This window comes from Eubalaena glacialis, chromosome 6 (genome assembly GCF_028564815.1).
Source record: "Eubalaena glacialis isolate mEubGla1 chromosome 6, mEubGla1.1.hap2.+ XY, whole genome shotgun sequence".
Lineage (NCBI taxonomy): Eukaryota > Metazoa > Chordata > Mammalia > Artiodactyla > Balaenidae > Eubalaena > Eubalaena glacialis.
In genome coordinates this window covers 59,873,202-59,894,563 of record NC_083721.1, presented here as the reverse complement: position 1 = coordinate 59,894,563, position 21,362 = coordinate 59,873,202, and the positions used below count along the sequence as shown (strand labels likewise).

Here is a 21,362-nt window from a genome sequence, read left to right as displayed (position 1 = left end):
TGTGCACCATTGCTTCATGTGCTTCCCCTCCCAGATTTGGGAAATTTATGGTTTGAGAGGAGGAACCTCAATGTAAAATTGCCTTTGATGGTCACATTCCAGGGATATCTTAGGCACAGCAGGTAATAAAGCTTTGCCTTGTAAATCTTGTCCTAACAATATAAAAGGATAATCAAATGACTCTTCTACATACATACACACTTTTACCTAAGTGTCTATAGACATATATAAAAACATTAGAGATTAGGAGGAAACTAAAAAGGAAACAACACATATGCATGCGTATATGTTTCACACGTATAATACACAAAGTATATATGGTAAATACAGGCACAGAAGAAATCACACAAACCAGTGATTGTTGTTCATTTTGTAGAAGGGATCGGAATTCACTGTGGAATTGATTGGCACATGAAGTGTCCAGAGGTAGTGGGGCAGGGGAAGGCAGGATGTGTACTTTTCCGGTAGCATGTATCTTTATTTTTTAATATTATACAAGGAGCATGAACTTGTATATGACTTGTGGTCCTCAAAAGCAAAAGCCAGTACATAATCACATCACTATCTGAGATCTATTTCTATTTCTACTCTTAGCTTATTCGAGCATCTGCTGGGAAACAGAAATGGTTTGTCTGGGCTTTTCCTCTATTCCCTGTTACTGTGTTGAGTCATATAATTTATCTGGGTTTCATTTTTTTCCTTCGTAAAATAAGGGCATTGAGCTAGTTGGCCTCCAAAGACCCTCCCGGCACTGACACTATGGTTCTGTCTTCCGTTGGTCCCCTCCGTGCTTTGAGATTAGGGTAGTCCTTTTTGGTAACTAGCGATGAGTGTCGATTTCCAGAGAGACACCAGCACGTAATGCTCCACATTCTTACCTGAAGTCTATGATTTCAACTGAAGTAAAGTAACGGCTCAGAGCTGGTGATGAACTGTACACATCTGTGAGCTAAAACAAACAGGGCCAAATTAACAACCACACACATTACTGCCAGATCATACTGCATATCACCTGAGGAAGCAAAACTACTCCTAAGCAAAGGAGATCCAACTCTAGGGAGGAATTAACTTACCTAGAGGCTCTGGATGAAGAAACAGAAAGGGGTGGGCCCGTCACCAACCAAAATTTAAGTTAGCATTCATTTCAAGGGATCTCACTTGTAAGGACCAAGTGACCAGGCTGGGATTTTCAACATCTCATATGTTGCACTGAGACCTGTAGCCTTACTGGTCGGCAGCCTGGGCCCACACAGACCCGAAGCGCCATGGGCAGGAGGGAACCCCTGCGGGGCTAGGAAGACTGCAAACCAGGCCGCTCAGGGCCCTGTACATCACCGAACAAGGGCCTCTTCTCTCCTTTCTCCAGAGCTTCACTCCAAGGAGAAAGAGCCACGCTGTTTCTGCATAATGGGACCAAGTGGGGGAACAATGGCAAAGATACGGAGCTCTTATTTTATCCATGAAGTGTTGCAACCATAAAAAATAATGACATCTGTGTTCCCAACTACCCAGGTTTCATGCCTTCACATTTTACCATATTTAGTTGAGCCCTTTACGTGAAGAAACCCAACACAGCTAAAGCTATTCCTACACACTATTCTGTTTTTCCTCCTCCCTCCCCACTACTAACCAGTGTCCTGAAGCTGGCATGTACCCCTTCCATGCATGTTTTTATAAATCTAACGCTCCCCTGTGTAATCATAACTATACATAAATTTAATGCACATTTTTATTCAAATAAAACATACCATATTCTACATAATCTTCTCTGACTTGCTTTTTTTCACTCAAAATCACACTTGAGGTTTACCCATAATGGTACATCTAGATGGAGGTCATTCAATCCGACTCCTAACTCTGCAAGGATTCCATGAAATGACTTCTCCACCTCATCCCTTCCCCTCCTGGTGGCCATGGGCTTTGTTTCCGATTTTCTCCTGCTACAAACTATGCTGAGGTGATCATGCTTGAACCTCTCTGAGCCTCTCTTCTTATACAGGTAAGAGTTTCCCTGGGCCGTATACCAAGAGATGGACTTGGGTCCAAGAGTTAGCACATCTCCACCTTAACTAAGTCTTTCTGAATTGCTCTCCATTTCACTCCCCTCCCAGCAATGTATAAATGCTCTATTTCCCACAGCCTTGCCAGCATTTAATGTTACCAGATTTTTCCATTTTTGCCAATCTGATGAGTATAACATCGTGTTTTACATCGTTTTCATTGGCAATGTCTCCCTTTCTAGTGAGGTTGAGTATCTTTTTGTGTGTTTATTAACTCTGTGGGATTTCTCACCTTTGAATTGCCTATTAGTGCCCTGTCTTTCTCTTGGGTTGTCTTTTTCTTATCCAAACTGATTGGTGTTACATTCTGAACACTAGCTGTTGGGTTTGTGTCATAAATATCTTCTCCCAGTCTTTGATTAGTCTTTTCATCATGTTTCAGAGATGTGAATTCTCACCTATAGTACCCCGAGAACTTGTGGCTGAATGTATTTACGTTGCATCTCTTTAAAATTTACTTTGAAAGTTAAATGCCTTGTTCTTAGCAGGCAGGAGGACAGTGCTGGGATCTGGGTACACCACCCAGCAGGCACCCAGCTCTGAGGCTGGAAGCAAGCCCACGGCCAGGCCTCTGAGAGCCCAGCCAGGCCCACTCCTGCCGGCCTGAAGCCTCAGCCCTGACGTTGTTCTAGAAATTCCACACCCACGGTTTCCCCCATGCTGAGCCTGGCACGCCCCGCGGCACCCATCACGGCTCGGTGCCTCACTGTTTTATCCAGCAGCAAACAGCAGAACTATCCCCGAGGAAAACTTGCCCACCTGTCTCCCACCCATGCCAAGCGGAATCTCATGGAGGCTGCATCCATATTTCCCTCCCATTTAACTCACTGGTGACAATTCATTCTCTCCAAGGTAGAGCAGAGGGGATTAGAGCACCTCCTCTAATCCTGTCACTATTGCTATGATCTGCATAAGAATCTGACACAAGAGGCATTGCTATCTCTGCTATCTCTCCCTTTCTCACTGATCAAAAAAGAAAAAAAATCCAGGCATTCGGGGAGGTTACAAAACATGGCCCAGGCCACTCTGCTAGTAAAGGGATTCAATCCTAGATGTTACAGACACTAAGGCCAGCTTCCTCATGTTTTATCACACCACCCAGTGGAGATGAAGCAAGGAGGAAAGTGTCTCCTTCTGAATATCAAGGAGGAAAGTAGCATAAAGTGTTAAGAACTTTGGGGGAAAACGACTGGGTCATCTTATAGTTTTTGAGCCCCAGAGAAAAGAATATTGCCAACAGGCCGACAGTCATTTAGAAAACCCGGGAGGTTGGAAAGTGGCTCTCCCAAGGCTGCTCAGAAGGACAGGGAAGAAGATGAGGATGCCATAGATAGGATTATTTTTCAAGAGCTGAAAACAATAACAACAATAACAACAATAATGCCACTCTCTTCCTTTTAGATTGAGCTTCTTATGTCAGGAATTATGTTTGTCCTTCCTTCTTTTTTCCCTCCCTCTCATCCTTCCTTTATTAATCCTTAGGGCCCTAATCACTGTGTTTTGCATATAGTAGGTACTCAGAAAAAATTTTAAGTTAAAATTTTATGTTAAGAGATGGAGTGGTATACTAGATCACTTTCAGTGTCCACTCTAACATTCTTTTTGGTGGCATGGTCCCCTGCTATAATTAGGACATATTTACATATTTAGGAGCTGTTAACCACACTACCCACTTTGGGACCAAAAAAGTGAAAAGAGGGGCTCCTCACCCCTTGCTCTGGTGTCTCTCACACTATGCCTATGAGGCTGGGTACAAACTGAGCTCAGAGCCCAGTGAGCTGATCACCAGAGTCAGGTACAGTGGCTCATCAAAAACCAGCTTCCAATTATTTACAATAGCCAAGATATGGAAGCAACCTAAGAGTCCATCAACAGATGAATGGATCAAGAAGATGTGGTATATACAGACAACGGAATATTACTCAGCCATAAAAAAGAATGAAATTTTGCCATCTGCAGCAACACGGATGGACTTTGAGGGTATTATGCTAAGTGAAATAAGTCAGACAGAGAAAGACAAATACTGTAAGACAACAATTATATGTGGAATGTAAAAAATAAAACAAACTAGTGAATATAACAAAAAAGAAACAGACTCACAGATACAGAGAACAAACTAGTGGTTACCAGTGGGGAGAAGGAAGCGGGGAGAGGCAAGATGGGGGTAGGGGATTAAGAGGTACAAACTACTATGTATAAAATAAATAAACTAAAAGGATATATTGTACAGCACAGGGAATACAGCCAATATTTTATAATAACTATAATTGGAGTGTAACCTTAAAAACTGTGAATCACTATGTTGTACACCTGAAACTTATAATACTGTATATCAACTATACCTCAACTTTTTAAAAAGTGATAATGTTAAAAAAAAAACAAAAGAAAACAGCTTCCAGAGGAAGAGGGATGCCTTCCCTGCATCATCAGAGGGGCCAACGCTAATTCTGCAACAAGCACGTGGGCTGAGCTATGACACCACAGAGCTAACAGGCTGGCTTAAGCAGAGTATTGGCTCCAACCCTAAGAGAAGGAAACTGGCAGTGAGATATGAGAGGGACCAGGAAAACTGTGCTTAGAAAAGCAAGACAGTAAAGCAAAAGAGAGGGCACAGTGTTTCAATATCCACTCCCATTTACCTTCCATGTCCAGAAATTTCTGGAAACTGGCCTAAGTGGAAGAAAGGGGTTCTTGACCTGATAATTAGATAGTAATATCTCTAAAAGTTCCTTATTTTTGTTCCTGAACATATTTGATTGGGAAGCCAGGGGCAGGAGTCATTTCAGCTCACTGCACCTTACATTTATCACCTGCAAATCAGAGAATTCTTTTTAAAAATGTTTTACAAAGTTCTTTATACACACCTCATATGCACCTGTGGGTATACAGGGAAAGTGCGGTGATTTCCGTTTATCAGAGCAGGGACAAGCTCAAAGAGGCCTGTGAACTTGCCCCAGAGATCTGCCAGTCCCTGTTCCTCAGCCACTACACAGTGATGAGTTAAAAACACCTGTAGAATCTGCTCACGGCTGCTTCTGTGCAAAAGAGATACGGCTTTAAAGTGAGTGATTAATATCCAGTTCCCTTCGACATAGAGTGTCCAGTCTGTAACAGGTGACACATGTGGATGTTGACTCACTTGGTTTCTGCTCGGTCAGTGCAAAAGGCCTCAATCAAAAAAGCACCCAAGGGACTTCCCTAGTGGTCCAGTGGTTAAGACTCCGAGCTTCCACTGCAGGGGGTGCGGGTTCGATCCCCGGTAGGGGAACTAGGATCCCGCATGCCACGCGGCGTGGCCAAACAATTAAAAAAAAAAAAAAGGCAACCAAGAGGAAAGTAGCAACAGGCTATTCACTCAGCAACTTGCTCTGGAAGCAAGTGGCAGGAAAGGAGGAAAAGGGAACTGCAGATAAGATATAAACAAGGAAAAGAAGGAGGAAGAGAAACCTGGAATAATCCTCACAAGGTACAAACTCCTGTGATCAAAGGGGCAATCAAACGGTATGCACCTGGCTGCCCAGAAACTGACTCTGGGGTGACCTAGATGGAATCAGATGGAAGCCAAATAAAGAGGGCTCACTCCATTCAAACTATCAACTGCAGGGAAGAGGGTAAGGGACAGCAGGCTAGTCTTGCTTAGGTTTTCTTATCAAAAACTTTTCTGGGTCTGGCTGTGAACCACCCTGTCTTTGACAAGGTGACCAGGACTGCCCACCAACCCTCATGGTCTGGCTGCAGAGCCCCCCTATTGCACAGAGGCTCATTCTCCTGCATTTCCTGCTCCGTGAATGATGTCCACCCACGTGGACACCCAACCAGGAGCCTGGAGCCATGCTCTCCCTCAGACCCACATCCAGCCAGCCATGAAGTCCTACTAAGGGAGAAGACCTCTGAAATCTCACTTGAACCTTAATTACTCCCCCTGACATTGCCCTAGTTCAAGGCTCTCTCATTTGTCACCCAAATTATTGCAACACCTTCTAACTAAGCGCTCTACTTCCAGTGTTTTTCCACCATCACACAGAACAACTAAAATCAGAAGCTGACCATGTCAGCCTGCAGATTAAAATCTTTCAGGGCCTCGCCAAAGAACACAGAAACCTTCATTATCTGACCCGTCCCCTCCTGTTCAGCCTCACCTCTGCAAGTCCACTACACAGTATGCAGGGGCCGTAGCACTGCTGGGCACATCCTCTAGTGTTCCCTGCTCTCTAATCTGGAACACCCCTACTTCATATTTCAAGATTCTTCCTGAGTGTCATCTCCTCCAGGAGGCCCTGCGTGCCTCCATCCCCACCTCCATGGTTATACAAAACACACTGTACGTATCTCAGTGATGGAACATATCACACTGTTTATAACTATTTAACTGCTTCCTCTACTTGGACTGTGAGGTCCCACTGAGGGCACAGACCTTGTGGCCCTGGCACCGGACATGCTGTCGAGCACATCGCAGACCCTCAATGAAACTTCAGGTTGAATCAAGTATAAAGACCAGAATGAGAAACAGAACACTATCCTCCAGGATGCACTTAGCTGGAGGCCAGGGCTCCTCCCTCTGGCTTTGCACTACAGAAAATCCATTTCTAAGCACCGGTGTCTGCCACTATCCAGAATCCAAGCTTGAAGCTACTTACCGGCTAGCTCTAAGCCAAGTGTTCCAGGAGAATTCATACTCTAACGCTAAGAACCCAGTAACAATGCATAAGGTATCTTACCCTTTTCGTGAGCAGGTCAGGCAATTTCTCTTCAGTTACACAATCCTCTGGAATCTTTAGCATGACCAAGAATGTTTTATTAGACGACAATTCAAGTATTTCATTTTCATCCTCATCGACATAGGTTACTAAAGAGAATGGGGGGGTGGTATAAAAAGTAAAAGTAAACACATGCATAAAATAATAAATTTATTTACTCCATTGGCTGCTATACTTAAAAAACAAACAACGAATATTCATCAAGGATAAAGCCTGGACACAGTAAGCAAGAATAAGCAAAAATGCTTTCCCTTCTCAGTAAGGCTGAATAAAGACAAGGGCTCGCCTCTATCACGATATAAATTTTGTTGTTTTATTTGACGCCACGGGGGGCTCAGATTCCACTGAACACAGACTGGGAGAAGGGCGGTGGGAGGAAGTGGGAAGAACATGAACTCCTTTGTTAAACTGACCCTGTAGCTTAGCTACATGCACAGGTGTCAAGGCAGGCGCTGGAGACATTCTGGAGGGGCCAGAAAACGATGGGGGACGGGGGACAAGGAGCAGGGCAAGGGACTTTGCTGAATCCCCTTCGGTTCTGTACACATGCTGAGGAAGTGACCATCATCGAGCAGAACAGCTTGGGGATTAGAATCTGAGAGCGTGAGCATGAAGTCATCGCTCTCCAGGATGTCCCACGGTGAGGGGGGATGTTGACACACCCTGTTTGCACTCAGAGCCCCAGGGCTCACGGGACTTACATTCCTGGGACAACAGTTGGCTGCTTGTGTTCTAAGGACTCTGAGCTAATTGATTTTTTAAGCAGTTAGAGCCAAAGGAGAAACACACAAAGTTGGAGCCAGGAGTTCAAAGCTGGCATGCTGGCACTAATTATGCTCCCCTGGCTTCCTGCCGGGGTCACTCGGGGACCACCTCTCCGGCCCCGAGAAAGGCGTGGGTGACTGGAACCAGGTGTTTGCCGTGAATTTTTTTTCTGTAATCCCACGCCTCAAACATAACATTATCAGCCTCTTTTACTGGACTCTGAAAAGGCCACAGTGGCATCAATTCTGGGTTTATGATGGAAGTAAGAGTCCTGGTCCTTATTCCCTGAGGAAGTCTGAAGTGTGAAGCATGAGGAGCAAGGGAATGTGCAGAAGAATTAACAGAGCGGGCCGGAGGCTGCCAGCCTTAGCAAAGCCAGTGCAATGTTGGCCCCTGGCTGGAATCTGGAACTTGGGTTTCTGGAGTGTTCCCACGTTTCCTGGTAAGAGTGGCTGGCTGTGCCTCAACTGTTTGCAGAAACAGTGTGGCTTGTGCTGAGCCTCTCCTTTCCTTCTGGGAGTCTGGAGTTTTGGTAGGTACCGGGCAGAGCCTGCCTATGCGACCAACTCCAATAAAAACTGAATCTCTAATGAGCTTCCCTGGTGGACAACATTTCACACGTGTTGTCACAACTCATTGATGGAGGAATTAAGTGCACTCTGTGTGACTGCACTGGGCAAGGACTCTTGGAAGCTTGCACCTGGTTGCCTCCATATTTTCCTTTATATCCTTTAGCTGTAATAAATCAGTCATCTTTATGACTATATGCTGAGTCCTATGAGTCTTACCAGCAAATCACTAAATCTGGGGGTGATCTTGGGGACCCCAACACAGGGAATTATCCCCACATCCTTATTTGTTGTAAGTCATCATGTTATTTTTGTCTGAGAATAAAAGTTATGCCCTCAAAGCAGAAAACCTGCAAAGTATAGGAAATTGTAGCAAAGCAAGAAAAAAATTACTAATAATTCTTTAATCAAAAGGTCCCCCCCATATTTTATATTGTATATTTGAGGTCTTAATGAGAAGGTAGTTTCTATACTGCTTTTTGTTGTTTGTTGTCATCATTTCTTATCTGTCTTGATTCTTTTGTTGCTGTTTACATATCAAAAGCCATTCCCCATGTGTTTAAAATTCCTTGCAAAGATTATTTAATGGCTGCACTAATGTTCTAAAACCATTTAGTGTTTTTATCTTTCCAATTTATAAATACTGCTGCAATGGGTATCTTTGAGCTCTACACCCACCACATATATTCCCAGAGTAGATATCATTGCCTCAGAAAGGAATAAGGATGCCAGAGAATGGATACAGGAGTCACAGAACTGCTGAACTCAAGGGCACTAAGAAATGCCAGGTTTGCCATTGTATATTCTTGCCTCCTTTGCCACAGACTAATTGACCATAAGTGCATGGGTTTACTTCTGGGCTCTCTATCTTGTTCTGTTGATCTGCATCTCTGTTTTTGTGCCAGTACCATACTGTTTTGATGACTGTAGCTTTGACGTATAGCCCGAAGTCAGGGAACCTGATTCCTCCAGCTCTGTTTCTCTTTCCCAAGATTGTTGTGGCTATTCAGGGTCTTTTGTGTTTCCATACAAATTTTAAATTTTTTTGTTCTAGTTCTGTGAAAAAAGTCATTGGTAATTTGATAGGTATTGCAGTGAATCTGTAGATTGCCTTGGGTAGTATGGTCATTTTGACAATATTGATTCTTCCAATCCAAGAACGCAGTATATCTTTCCATCTGTTTGTGTCTTATTTGATTTCTTTCATCAGTGTCTTATAGTTTTCATAGTACAGGTCTTTTGCCTCCTTAGGTAGGTTATTCCTAGGTATTTTATTCTTTTTGGTGCGATGGTAAATGAGATTGTTTTCTTAATTTCTCTTTCTGATCTTTCATTGTTAGTGTATAGGAAAGCAAGAGATTTCTGTGTATTAATTTTGTATCCTGCAACTTTACCAAATTCATTGATGAGCTCCAGTAGTTTTCTGGTAGTGTCTTTAAGATTTTCTATGTATAGTATCATGTCATCTGCAAACAGTGACGGTTTTACTTCTTTTCCAATTTGGATCCCTTTTATTAATAAATGCCAAGTTCAGGACTTCCCTGGTAGTCCAGTGGTTAAGGCTCTGTGATCCCAATGCAGGGGGCCCGGGTTCAATCCCTCGTCAGGGAACTAGGTCCCACATGCATGCCGCAACTAAGGAGCTTGCCTGCCGCAACTAAAAAGCCTGCATGCCACAGCTAAGGAGCCAGCACAACCAAAATAAATAAATAAATGATAATTTAAAAAAAAAAAGGAAGAAAGAAATGCCAAGTTCGAAAAGAGGTCTCCAATAATAGCTCTAATGACATATACTTAACTTGTATTATCTGAATGAATCTGTACATAACCTGGCTAAATAGTTGTGCTTGTTAAAATAACAACAACAGCAAAAAAAATAGGCTTACCCAGTCAGCAGAATTTTTATGTTTTTAATGGGATTTAACCTAGTCAGTATTTCCATGTAGAGAAAACGTCCTTAAAAAATTGTAGTACATACACAAAGGACACTGGAGGCACACAAAAACAGCTCTTAGGCGGGAATATAAGAAATGAGGCTGGAGAGGTAGGCCTTAAATGCCAGATGTCTTCAAGAGATAATGGAGGTTGTTAAATGCCTCCCAGGAAGGAGATGAGGGTAAATCTGCTGGTGACAGATGGGATGAAATGGAACTGGGGGAGATTGGAGGCAGAGAGGTCACTGGACAAGAATGGCAGAGACAGATTTCGATTGACAGCAGTGGGAAGAGGAAGGAAGGAAGGGAGGGAGAAGAAAGACCAGGATGGTGGAAACAGAGATGGCTGTAAAGGCAGCCAGACTTAGTTTGAATTCCAGCTCAGTTAGTCATTAGCCATGTTACTTGAGCAAGTCACTTAAATCTCTGAAGCAGTTTCCTCAACAGAAATGCCTACACTGTAGGTGACGGTAAAGATAAGAACCACCATATATAAAGTATACAGCACAGAGCCTTGCAGTAGGCAGGTAGTCAATGTTGAAAGTTTCTATCAAGACACTACCAAGGAACGACTGATAAGACCTGGTCATTACCTAGCTATAGGAAAGAAGAAGAAATCAAAAATGTTCCAAAGTATCAAGCCTAGGTAGCAGGAAGAATAACAGCTACTGTATTAAGCAATATGCACAGATACCCTGCTATGCACTTGTAGTTTTTACCTCATGTAATCCTCAAATCAACCCTATTAATTAAATATTAATGTTTTTATTTTAAAATGAAGACATTGAGCCTTAGAAAAAATGCATAATTTGCTTAGGTCAGTCAATTGAGCTAGTAAGTAGGAGGGTCAAGGTACATTTATAGACACAGATTCAGAAATCATTTATATTTTACAAATGTGGAAACTGAGGCCAAGAGCGTTGAAGAATTTGCCTAAAGTTGCACAATTGGATGATATAAACCTGGCCTCATGACTCACCATGAAACTATAAAAGGTGAGCTCAGTGGAGAAGGAGATACACATGACTAGCAGTTTCACATGGATAATGATTAAGATGATGACAGTTATTTCCAGGTACAGAACTCCAGCAGAGTGCATGACTAAAACTCAGGAAAAGTGTTCCAGGAGGCACCTCCGAGAGGGGATGGCTGCTGCCTTGGGACTAAGTGAGCTTCTCAAGGGAAAGAATGAAGAATGAGAAAAGTGAGAAGGCTGAAGACATGCTTCCTGCAATCACAACATGGAGCCAAAGGCAGAAATAAAGTCCTGAAGTCCAGAGTTCTGAAGGCCTGGAAGAGTACAATACAGTGGACAGAGCTGAAGGCTGCAAACAGGGCAGGGGAAGGGAGAAAGGCCATTGGGTTTTTTTTGTTTTTTTTTAAGCAGATATTCATTTTTAATTATTATTTTTATTTATTTATTTATTTTTGGCTGTGTTGGGTCTTCGTTTCTGTGCGAGGGCTTTCTCTAGTTGCGGCAAGCGGGGGCCACTCTTCATCGCGGTGCGCGGGCCTCTCACTATCGCGGCCTCTCTTGCTGCGGAGCACAGGCTCCAGACGCGCAGGCTCAGTAGTTGTGGCTCACGGGCCTAGTTGCTCCGCGGCATGTGGGATCTTCCCAGACCAGGGCTCGAACCCGTGTCCCCTGCATCGGCAGGCAGATTCTCAACCACTGCGCCACCAGGGAAGCCCAGGCCATTGGGTTTTATGATCAGACACTTGCTGTTGACCTTTGGAAGAACAATTTGGGACCAAAGGATACAGTAGTTTAGAAGTGAGCAGGAGATAAGATCCAAATACAGACCTCTCTTTCTAGAAGTTTGCCAGTGAAAAAAGAGGGAGAGAGAAATATATAAATGAAGTAGCAAGATGCTGATGGAAGACTGCTCTGAAGGAGAGACTATGTGAGCACATTTGAAGAGGTCCGAGAGGATGCTTAGAAAGAAAGGGCGCTATCTGAAGGTCCACGGGTCAGAAGAAGCTGGAGAGGATTCTATGGAGAACACAGGTGAAGAGGTCAGTCTTGGGAAGGCAGGAGAACATATGAGATGTGAGGGAAAGAGAAGCAGGTGAAAATGCAAAGAAATTTCAAGATACTGGGCTTGCTGCCTGCCTAGGATTTTCCCATGAGTCACCCTATACCAGGGAGCAACCTGTGCAACTTGCTTGTCTGCCAGGACCATGTGATGTCATAAGATGTGATTCTTATTCCCAACTCAAGGCAAAACAAACCCATCCAATACAGCATCACGTAGGAAGGCCCTGCTTGCATCTCAGTACCAGAGCCTCCCCTACTCATAGAAAAGCCCGTATGGTAAGAGAGCAGGGGGACATCACATAAGGGTTCCTAGACTATTAAAACTGGTCACCTTTAAATCATATTTCTAAGCATCCACCTACTTGTCACAGTTTGGTTTCTGTAACATTTAAAATATTTTGCCCAAACCAAGGAAAGGTTTCACCAGTTAAGGCATTCCTAGGGTCTCTCCCCTCACTGTTCGGACAAATTAGTAAAGAAAGCAGAATCCTTGAGGATGCTTATCTGATTCTCCAAATTATCCAGACAGGAAATGACTTTGAGAGAGAGGAAGACTTTTTTTTTTTTCCTTTACCCTTCACACCAAGGAATTTATAATTCCTTAGGGAGAAAGAAAAAATCCATTAATACTTTTTCCCTAAAGAGCTGGGACAAAACCAGGCCTCTAGATTTAACAGGAGGGATTCCCTGAGCTCTGCCCGCGCCCCTCCGCCAACCCCAAATTGTCCATTTTAAGAAGGTTTCACTGTCTCTTGTGAGCCTGGTGGAGTGCTAGCCTCTCCTCCACACTGTGGACACAGTCCAGGCTCAATGCCTTAAGCCGAGCCATGATCCTGAATTTGCCATCACTTCAGTGGCGTACCATGGGCAGAGTCGGGGGAGAGCCCACTCCAGGTGCAGGAAGAAGGGGTGCACGGTCTGTAGAGAATTAATAATAATAAACCTGACCACAGGTTGGTCTGCTTGTATTATCACCACATCATGGCCATTCCTATCAATGTCAGTGACAAGATACAGCTCCCCACTGGGCACCTCATTCTGGGTACCCTATTGGCCCCTCCCCAAATTGGATATCTTTCCATACTGGGATGTATTTAGTGTCCCCTCTGGGTCCACTCCAGCTCCATATTTATCATCACCTCCACCTCTGAGCCTCAGTCTGGGGACTACAGAGCCCTGAGACAGGAGAGTAAGGAGTTGGGAGAAAGGGAAGGAGGAGGGGAATGGCAAATGTAGGTCCTGAGAAACTTCACTTCTTTTTTTTTTTTTTTTTTGAAATTCACGTTCTTATTGATTGATTGATTGATTGATTGATTGCTGTGTTGGGTCTTCGTTTCTGTGCGAGGGCTTTCTCTAGTTGTGGCAAGCGGGGACCACTCTTCATCGCGTTGCACGGGCCTCTCACTATCGCGGCCTCTCTTGTTGCGGAGCACAGGCTCCAGACGCGCAGGCTCAGTAACTGTGGCTCACGGGCCCAGCTGCTCCGTGGCATGTGGGATCTTCCCAGACCAGGGCTCGAACCCGTGTCCCCTGCATTGGCAGGCAGATTCTCAACCACTGCGCCACCAGGGAAGCCCAACTTCACTTCTTAATGAACCAGACACCATCACTTCTTAACGAATGTACATTCATTCTTTTTTTTTTAAATTGAAGTATAGTTGCTGTACAATGTTATATAAGTTACAGGTGTACAATATAGTGATTCACAATTTTTAAAGGTTATACTTCATTTACAGTCATTATAAAATACTGGTCATATTCCCCGTGCTGTACAATATACCTAATAGTCTAGATTTCTTTCTCCCCTACCCACATATCGCCCCTCCCACATTCATTAACGAATGCACAGCCTTCAACTCTCCCACCTGCCCTCTTCCCAGACAGCAGCATTTCCCACACAGCGCCCAGAAGTTCTACCAATATTCGATTCATATCAATGGGTTTGACAATTGGACAATGGCTGATTTTCGCAGACTGTCATCCCAGAAGTGCCCGCGGAGCTGCTCTGGGTGAGGCTGGGACTGTCATGGAGGGAGTCCTGTCCCTGCTCCTTTTTACCCATTACACCCCCCACTGCCTACTATGACTCTCCCCACAAGCCCGAACTCTTGAAAGTTGAGATGCCAAGTAAAATAAAAGTATTTCCCTGATTTAAAAAAAGTGAAAGTTTGAAAATCTCTCTTATGGCATTAACATATTTTAAACACAATTTTATAACCAAATTGAAAACAAAGTTTGCACCGCAAGTGTTAAAAAACTCTCCCCTGAATCTGATCCTGTGAACTCTCACGCCCCCCTGAGAAACTGTGGAGGGAAATGGAATCCCTTCTTCTGCAGGTTGCTCTTCGTGATTTGAAGAGGTCAAATGACTTTCTGAGAATGAAAATGGAAGACAGATCTTGGATCTTGAGCTTTTTTTTTTTTTGGCCACTTGGCTTGCAGGATCTTAGTTCCCCAACCAGGGATCGAACCCGTGCCCCCTGCAGTGGAAGCATGGAGTCTTAACCAGTGGACTGCCAGGGAAATCCCTGGGTCTTGAGCTTTAGAATCCTAAATATCAAACCAACCAAATCTGTGGCATCATCCTTTGTTATAGGCCCCAGATGCCAGCAGATGGTTCAGCCAACTTTTAGGACAGCACTGGCTGGCTGTGATAGGACAAGGCTGTGTGGCTCAATTTCAGTTTCAATATCCACATGTGGGAGATGATGGGAAAAGGGAGTATCAACACTCATACCAAAGCTATTGTCCTCAGTGTGATGAAGGAGGGGCAGCACCTCTTACCAACTTCTCCCTACCTCAGGACCAGCCTCTGGCCTCAAAGACACAGCCATTCCACCTCAACACTGCCTTAAGTAACTAAGCAAACATGGTGCCTGCCTGGGAAGCTCACATGCTAGAGGTTGGCACACCTCATCAGAGTTTTCCTATTTCTTCAGGTACTATAAAACTTTGAGACAGCAGATGAAAGGGTTGGGACAAGGAGGAACAGGAGGTGAATGACAAATGCAGTTCCTTAGGAGAATTCCCAGGGCCCCCTCTGGAGAAACTCAGGGGCTGCCATTCTTGCTCTCATCCTGTAACTTGGTTTGCTATGGAGAGTCCGGCTCAACCCTTAGCTTGTGGTGACCGGATCACTCTCACAAGTATCCCAGTTCCAGAAGAGCCCCCCTCACACCCCTGTACCCTACAATCACCCACACATAGAAATGAAAGCACTTTTCTTCTTTCCTATTTTGAAATTGAAATATTGCCCACGGGGGGGGGGGAGGCGCTATATTTATACATCATAAAAACCTTAATACTGATAATCATAAAAAAAATTAGCAACTACCTAAAAGGTCTTAAAAAGATGTGGAAGAGTACATCATACAGTCATAAAAAAAAATGTTCACAAATAATTTTTAATGAATTGGCAAAATGATCTCAGTGTAACATTAGAATCCTGAAGGTAAGCCACAGGATGATAAAAAACAATCTGATCGCAAATTATTTTTTAAATGCAAATAAGAAAAAGACTAGAGAAAAATATAACAAAATATTAATAATGTGGATGGGCTTTATGGGTAACTGAACATGTACTATGTTCATATTCAAAATAAAAAATAAAATGAGATAATGCATGTAAAGTATATATTTAGCACCATGTGAGTTTTTGTTTTGTACCACATACAACACAAATATAACAGTGATTTCTAAAATAAGTTAAAATAATGACAGGTTACAGATACATGGTTCTATAAAGTTTTTTAAATGCTTCCAAATACATTATTCATCATTTTACCATTACAATAATATACTAGGTATATCAGATAAAGTTATCATTATACAATAATTACCTTTTTACAATAATTATCTTTACTAAACAAATTATTTAAAAAACTTTTCAAACACGCATGTGTAAGATACAATAAAACATAGTGTTTATGGAAATTAAAAATTTAAGAAATCTTCAACATCCAATGGGTAGAGTTTAAAGTAAAACAATGACACCCATACTTTTTCCAGAGTTTATAAAACAAACAAAAAATAAAATAAAAAAGAAAAGCAAAAATCATGTATATCTCCCATCCATACAACATATTGCAAACCAGTTTTAAATTCATATTATAAACGATGAAGTAGCAGCGAGTACGTCTTTGATTTCAGCGTTTAAGTCATAAGCATTACATGAGTTCTCAAAATGCATCAATTTAGTCATGTTTAAATCCTCTTACCTCCAGTCAGACATAAGCTTATGATGATGACTATAACGAGACCTAGGAAAACAGAGGCGAGGACCATCCACAGTTTGCACTTTCCAACCAAGTTCTTATTACAGGAGTTCCAAGGGCTTTCCTTGTCAGCCTGGAAAGCAGAGGGAGACTTAGAGGCAGTCATTCGGTTTCAACAAACATTTTTTAATCCTCACTATGAGCCAGTGACACAGAAATGAAGGCAGCAGGATCCTGACCTCAAGGGGCTCCACCCTGCTGAGGCAAGTTTACAAAAGGACAGAATGGAACCTCACAAAGAAGTTAGCAAGAAAATGCTCTGGGGACTCTGAGGTGGGAAGGACAGGCAGGATTTTGAAGGATGGACAGAGAAAGGCATTCCAAACCCAGGAAAGAATATCCTCCGTGACGACTCATAATGAAATTGGCCAAGAGATGCATCTGATAGGAATGTGGGTTTCAGAGGCAAGTAATGAGAGTTAAGATTAGAGGGAGTGAAAGGTTGGAGCATATCTGAGAGGGTCTTGAATGCTGCCAGAGCAGTTTGGACTTAAGTTGGCGTGTACTGGGAACCCATTGAAGGTTTCTGGTACACAAAAGCTGAGTAGAAGATTAAGAGAATGATGTATAGTTTAGACCAAGAAAAAGCTAAGAACCTTCTGCTGGGGCCCAGACTCTATGTAATAAGGGCCTGGAAAGGGAATGAAAGGGAGGACAGGGACGGGAGAGATACCAGAAAACAAGCTGCAATGTGTGTAGTGAGGCAGAGGGTGGGGTTAAAGTAAATAATTTCAACCGCTCTGGTCTACTGAACACCAACACCGTTTCACTTCATCTGAACAGCCCTGCAAGGGAGGTATTAACCCATTTCAAAGATGCAGTTGGGAGAGATAAGCCAGGACTAATCCCTGCTGCGTGACACTGCCCCGCTCACTCGCTCTCCCATTGGTCTACAGCGTCCCCCAGGCACTGTGTGGGGCTCCAGGTTATGAGTGCGCCCGGCCACCTCCACTCTCAGTACTGCCACCTGCCCCTAAAAGGTCCCATTCCTCTCCTCCTACTTCCTACATGGAGACCATGGGAAACAACGGAATATGATGGGGAAAAAATGTGTTTCTGTATCAGGATCCCAATCCCAGCTATACCACTTAAAGGCAGGGTGACCATCAGCAAACTCCTTACTGAAACTCACCAGCCCCAAGGTCCTCACCTGTAAAACACATAAGTAATAAATCTAGTTCACGGGGCTGTTATAAAAACTAGAGATCACGCACGTGAAGCACTTGCTAAACAAGGGTAGAGTGGAGGTCACACTTCGGAGCCCCTGAGCGCACTTGACACTGGCTCTCAACACACAGGAGCCAGTGGTTACATGGAGTATTCACCTGCTTCACCAAGCGGCAGCAGGCACTTCCTGAATCTGTGCCTCTTGAACTTTCTCTCCCGTCGTGATTGTAGTGGCAGCCATCAGAAAAGGAAACTGTCCACGTAAGGACTACAGTTTAATCTTTCTCAATGAGAGGGTCCAAGCCTGCACATCAGAATCATGTGAAGGGGAATTTAAACAACAAACACCTAGGCCCTACCCGGACCCAGGGGATCAGATTGCAGGGAAGGTGGGAGCAGCCCCAGTTTGTCAATGTAGACTTCCCAAGGTAAATCAGCTGCTTTACGAGGGGTGGGCCCCTGGTCTGGAGCCTCCCTGCTCTTCAGGAACCAGGTCAAATCTCTCCTTTCCTGGAGGCCTCCCTACCAGCCCACCCGTGGAGAGATCTCCCAGTACACGCAGCTAATCTGCCGCTGCCACTGCCTGCCCTGTCTGGTTTCAGGTCCGAATATAAACAGATACTGGCCTTATCTTCCTAGGGAAAGTGAAACCACATAGAAGGAAGGGTGGCTCTTAAAATTCCCCTCTCATATCCCATACCTCTGCCTCATACAAGTAACAGGCACTTAATAAATGTGTGTTGCTTAGTTATAGTGGGTGCCCAAAATTTTGAGACTGTACTTTGAGAAATTCTAGAGTAGAGGTCACACTTTGGAGCCCCTGCATGCACTGGCCCTTCGGGTGGGGTATGAGGGGTGCAGTAAAGGCCCCGTCAATATCTGGACAGAGGGAAACCCTCCTGAGGTAAGCGTGTGTGGAGTCCAGGGATCGCACCACCGCTCACCCCTACCCACAGACTGAGCATTGCTCCAAGGTCATCAAAGCTAGAGGCTCAACAAGGCACACAAGAAAGAGGAGTCCCAGTACAAGAAGCCTTGAACTTCTCAGGGGACAAAAACATATCCTCCTATTTACAGAGCTCCTGAGACACATGCCATTTTCAGTCCTTGTACAAGACACAGCAGGAACCATAAAGATTAGTGCAAAATGAAATGGTTTGGAGTCTCAAATGAGCCCATGAATGAGGGTCAATGCACCTCTTTGGCCCTTTGTGCCTTCACCTATGCTATGCCTTAGAGACCACAAACTAGGACGCTGGTGGTGTGAGGAGACCAATATTCTGACTTCCTGGGGGAACTCAGCTCAGAATTACATAGCCCTCCTCTGTAGGAAATGCCTCTTCCGGTCCAGCCCATCACGGCCATCCTACAGGCTGGCCCCCTTCTCCTGCAGTCAGCCCAAAGGCAGAGACCACTTCCCTTTGAATGACTAATCTTCACATATTTTAAGTCATCGTAAAATGGTCTGTCAGCCACACCCAACCCATCAACAGAGGACAGTGCTTCTCAGCGGTCTGCACACTAGAATCAACACAGGAATTCTATTTTTTCGAAGTGTCCCCAGGAGAGTCCACCCTGCCTTGAGGGTGGAGAGCCTGTGATCCAGCAGATGCGTGCTACCCATGCACACTGGGCCATGAAAACACAATGCCTCCTTCACTGCCTTCCTTAGCATTTCTTGCCCAAATTCTAGATCATGAGGAGAGGCCATAGGCAGGTTCTTCTCCAGAGTGGCTTCTGAAGATTTTTTGCAAACTGCATCTTACACTCCATGATTGCAGTATATGGCCCAAGAATTTTTGTGACTTTCCTCTGACTATTCCCCCAGATATATTCACATCCCTCTTCAAATAAGGTCCAAATACATGACATAAGGTCCTGAAACAATGGCAGGACTACATATCTCTTGGATACAAAAAGCTTTTCTTCTCTTTGGCTCAATTAGGAAAAGGTATTATATAGATCAGGGGAAAATTTTCTTAGCACACAGTAAAATCTATACTTTGTAATCTTCATTGTGGGATTTAATCCACTTGTTGACTCAAGCACGAAAGAGCCAGTTGATTCTTGTCCTAAATTCTGAACAACACATGTCAATGGGCTAATTTTTAGCTAGCCCATTCATATATGTCTTGCCTGCCTCAAAACTACCCAGGGATTATTATTGCTATTATTAAAATGATGCTGCCATCCCTTAAAATGCCTCTGGGACTTCTATCTGAAAACTGAGGTCAGAGTCCGTGAAATGAGCCATAAAAGAAACGTAGTCTTACTCAATTATCCCTAATGCCTTTTCCAGTTTTGACCCAACTATATTGCCATGTTTACAGTGATGGCAGGCAAAGTGAAGTTCAATGGCTTACAATCCTTTTCCCTCAAGCCCCCAAACCCAAATTAAGAAACAGAAAGTTCTTTCTACTGCCTTTGAATACCCTCCCAGATTAGCCCTTCCAAGTAGGAAGATACCCATGATATGGGATGTCTTCTTCCCGATGGTCCCCAAACTGTTCCCTGCTCCTCACGCATCTACGCATCTGCTCACATCTCCTTCATCATGCCAGATACGCTACTCAATTCCTCATATTTCACCTACGTTCCATAACTTACAGAAATTAGTAATAATATATAACAGGCAATTATACATAAATAAAATATAAATTATATATAATTATATTTATATATTCAAATTATGTACATATATATAAACATATAAAATAAATCAACAAAAGCAGCACAGGTTTGAGAAACAGCCTGAGTTCAATTTCAGAGCCACCACTGGGTGAACTTGAGTATTTTGGTAACTCCTCTGAGTCTCAAGTTCTTCACTCAGTTTCTTCTTCTGTCAAATCAGAATGCCACCCCCCTCCTCTGAAGTTTGTTGTGCTCATTAAACGCATTTATGTAGCAGAAGTGTTTGGCACATGATAGGTACAAAACGTATGGTTAATAAAAACACATGGACTTATGCTACATTTCAAAATTGGAAATCTTAACATACAGTTTAAAGAGACCTACACACAAAAGTCTTAAGAGTCTGGATCTTGTGCTTGTGGCTACATTAGTTGACTTTTCAATTTAAAATACACTTCAACTGATTCTATGGAACCAAAGAGAATGATTAACACATTAGATGAAGATTTTTTTTTCCTCTTTTTAAAAATTTTTCCTCTTCAAGCATTTCTAGAATGTTCTCCAAGTGCTGATGTAACCCTTCATCTTCACGCCATTCTGTCCCTCACACAGCTTTCCTATTTCCTACACAGCTTTGTATTTCCTACAAAGCTAGTTCACAAGGAAGTCTCAGATATCTGTATATACCTGGCTAACAAGGAAGTAATTAAAACATGAAAAAGCAATCTCTACCAGGTAGGTTAAATGATAATAAAATACTGACACCCTGTATGTGTCCTGCACCGTCTACTCCTCCACTGTATTCAACATGCATTCCCAGGCCTCACAAAGAAGACTGGTTGGCCACATTACATTACCACCAGTTGACAGCTGGCAAAACATAGACCTTAGTGCCTTGCCTTGGGACACACCTTTTAATGGGGAAGTTGTCACCAGAATTCATATCTCTGGATTCAGTCCCAAACCATGGAGTCCGTGGGGTGTCCTGGGTCTATCTGACATGAGGCAAGTACTCCCAATTCCCATTCCTAGACATTGCCTTGGAGGATCCATACAGCAAGTCCACAGTTGCAGCCACTTGCACAGAGATCAAATCATCTTCCTCCAACTTTCATTTTTCTATGGTATTCATCTTTCATTCAAATATAAGGTACCAAATTACTCTCC

At 43.5% G+C, this 21,362-nt stretch overlaps 1 protein-coding gene across 1 annotated transcript in view; it reads right to left on the bottom strand.

The window, feature by feature from the left end:
* The window catches only part of C6H3orf52 (chromosome 6 C3orf52 homolog), a 31,011-nt gene that overhangs the window by 8,480 nt on the left and 1,169 nt on the right, over nt 1–21,362 (bottom strand). The window contains exons 2-4 of the mRNA XM_061193071.1: nt 16,341–16,470; nt 6,779–6,906; nt 879–949 (exon numbers count right to left, since the gene is read on the bottom strand). Coding sequence (XP_061049054.1) covers nt 879–949; nt 6,779–6,906; nt 16,341–16,470 — 329 coding nt within the window. The remainder of the gene's footprint in view (nt 1–878; nt 950–6,778; nt 6,907–16,340; nt 16,471–21,362) is intronic.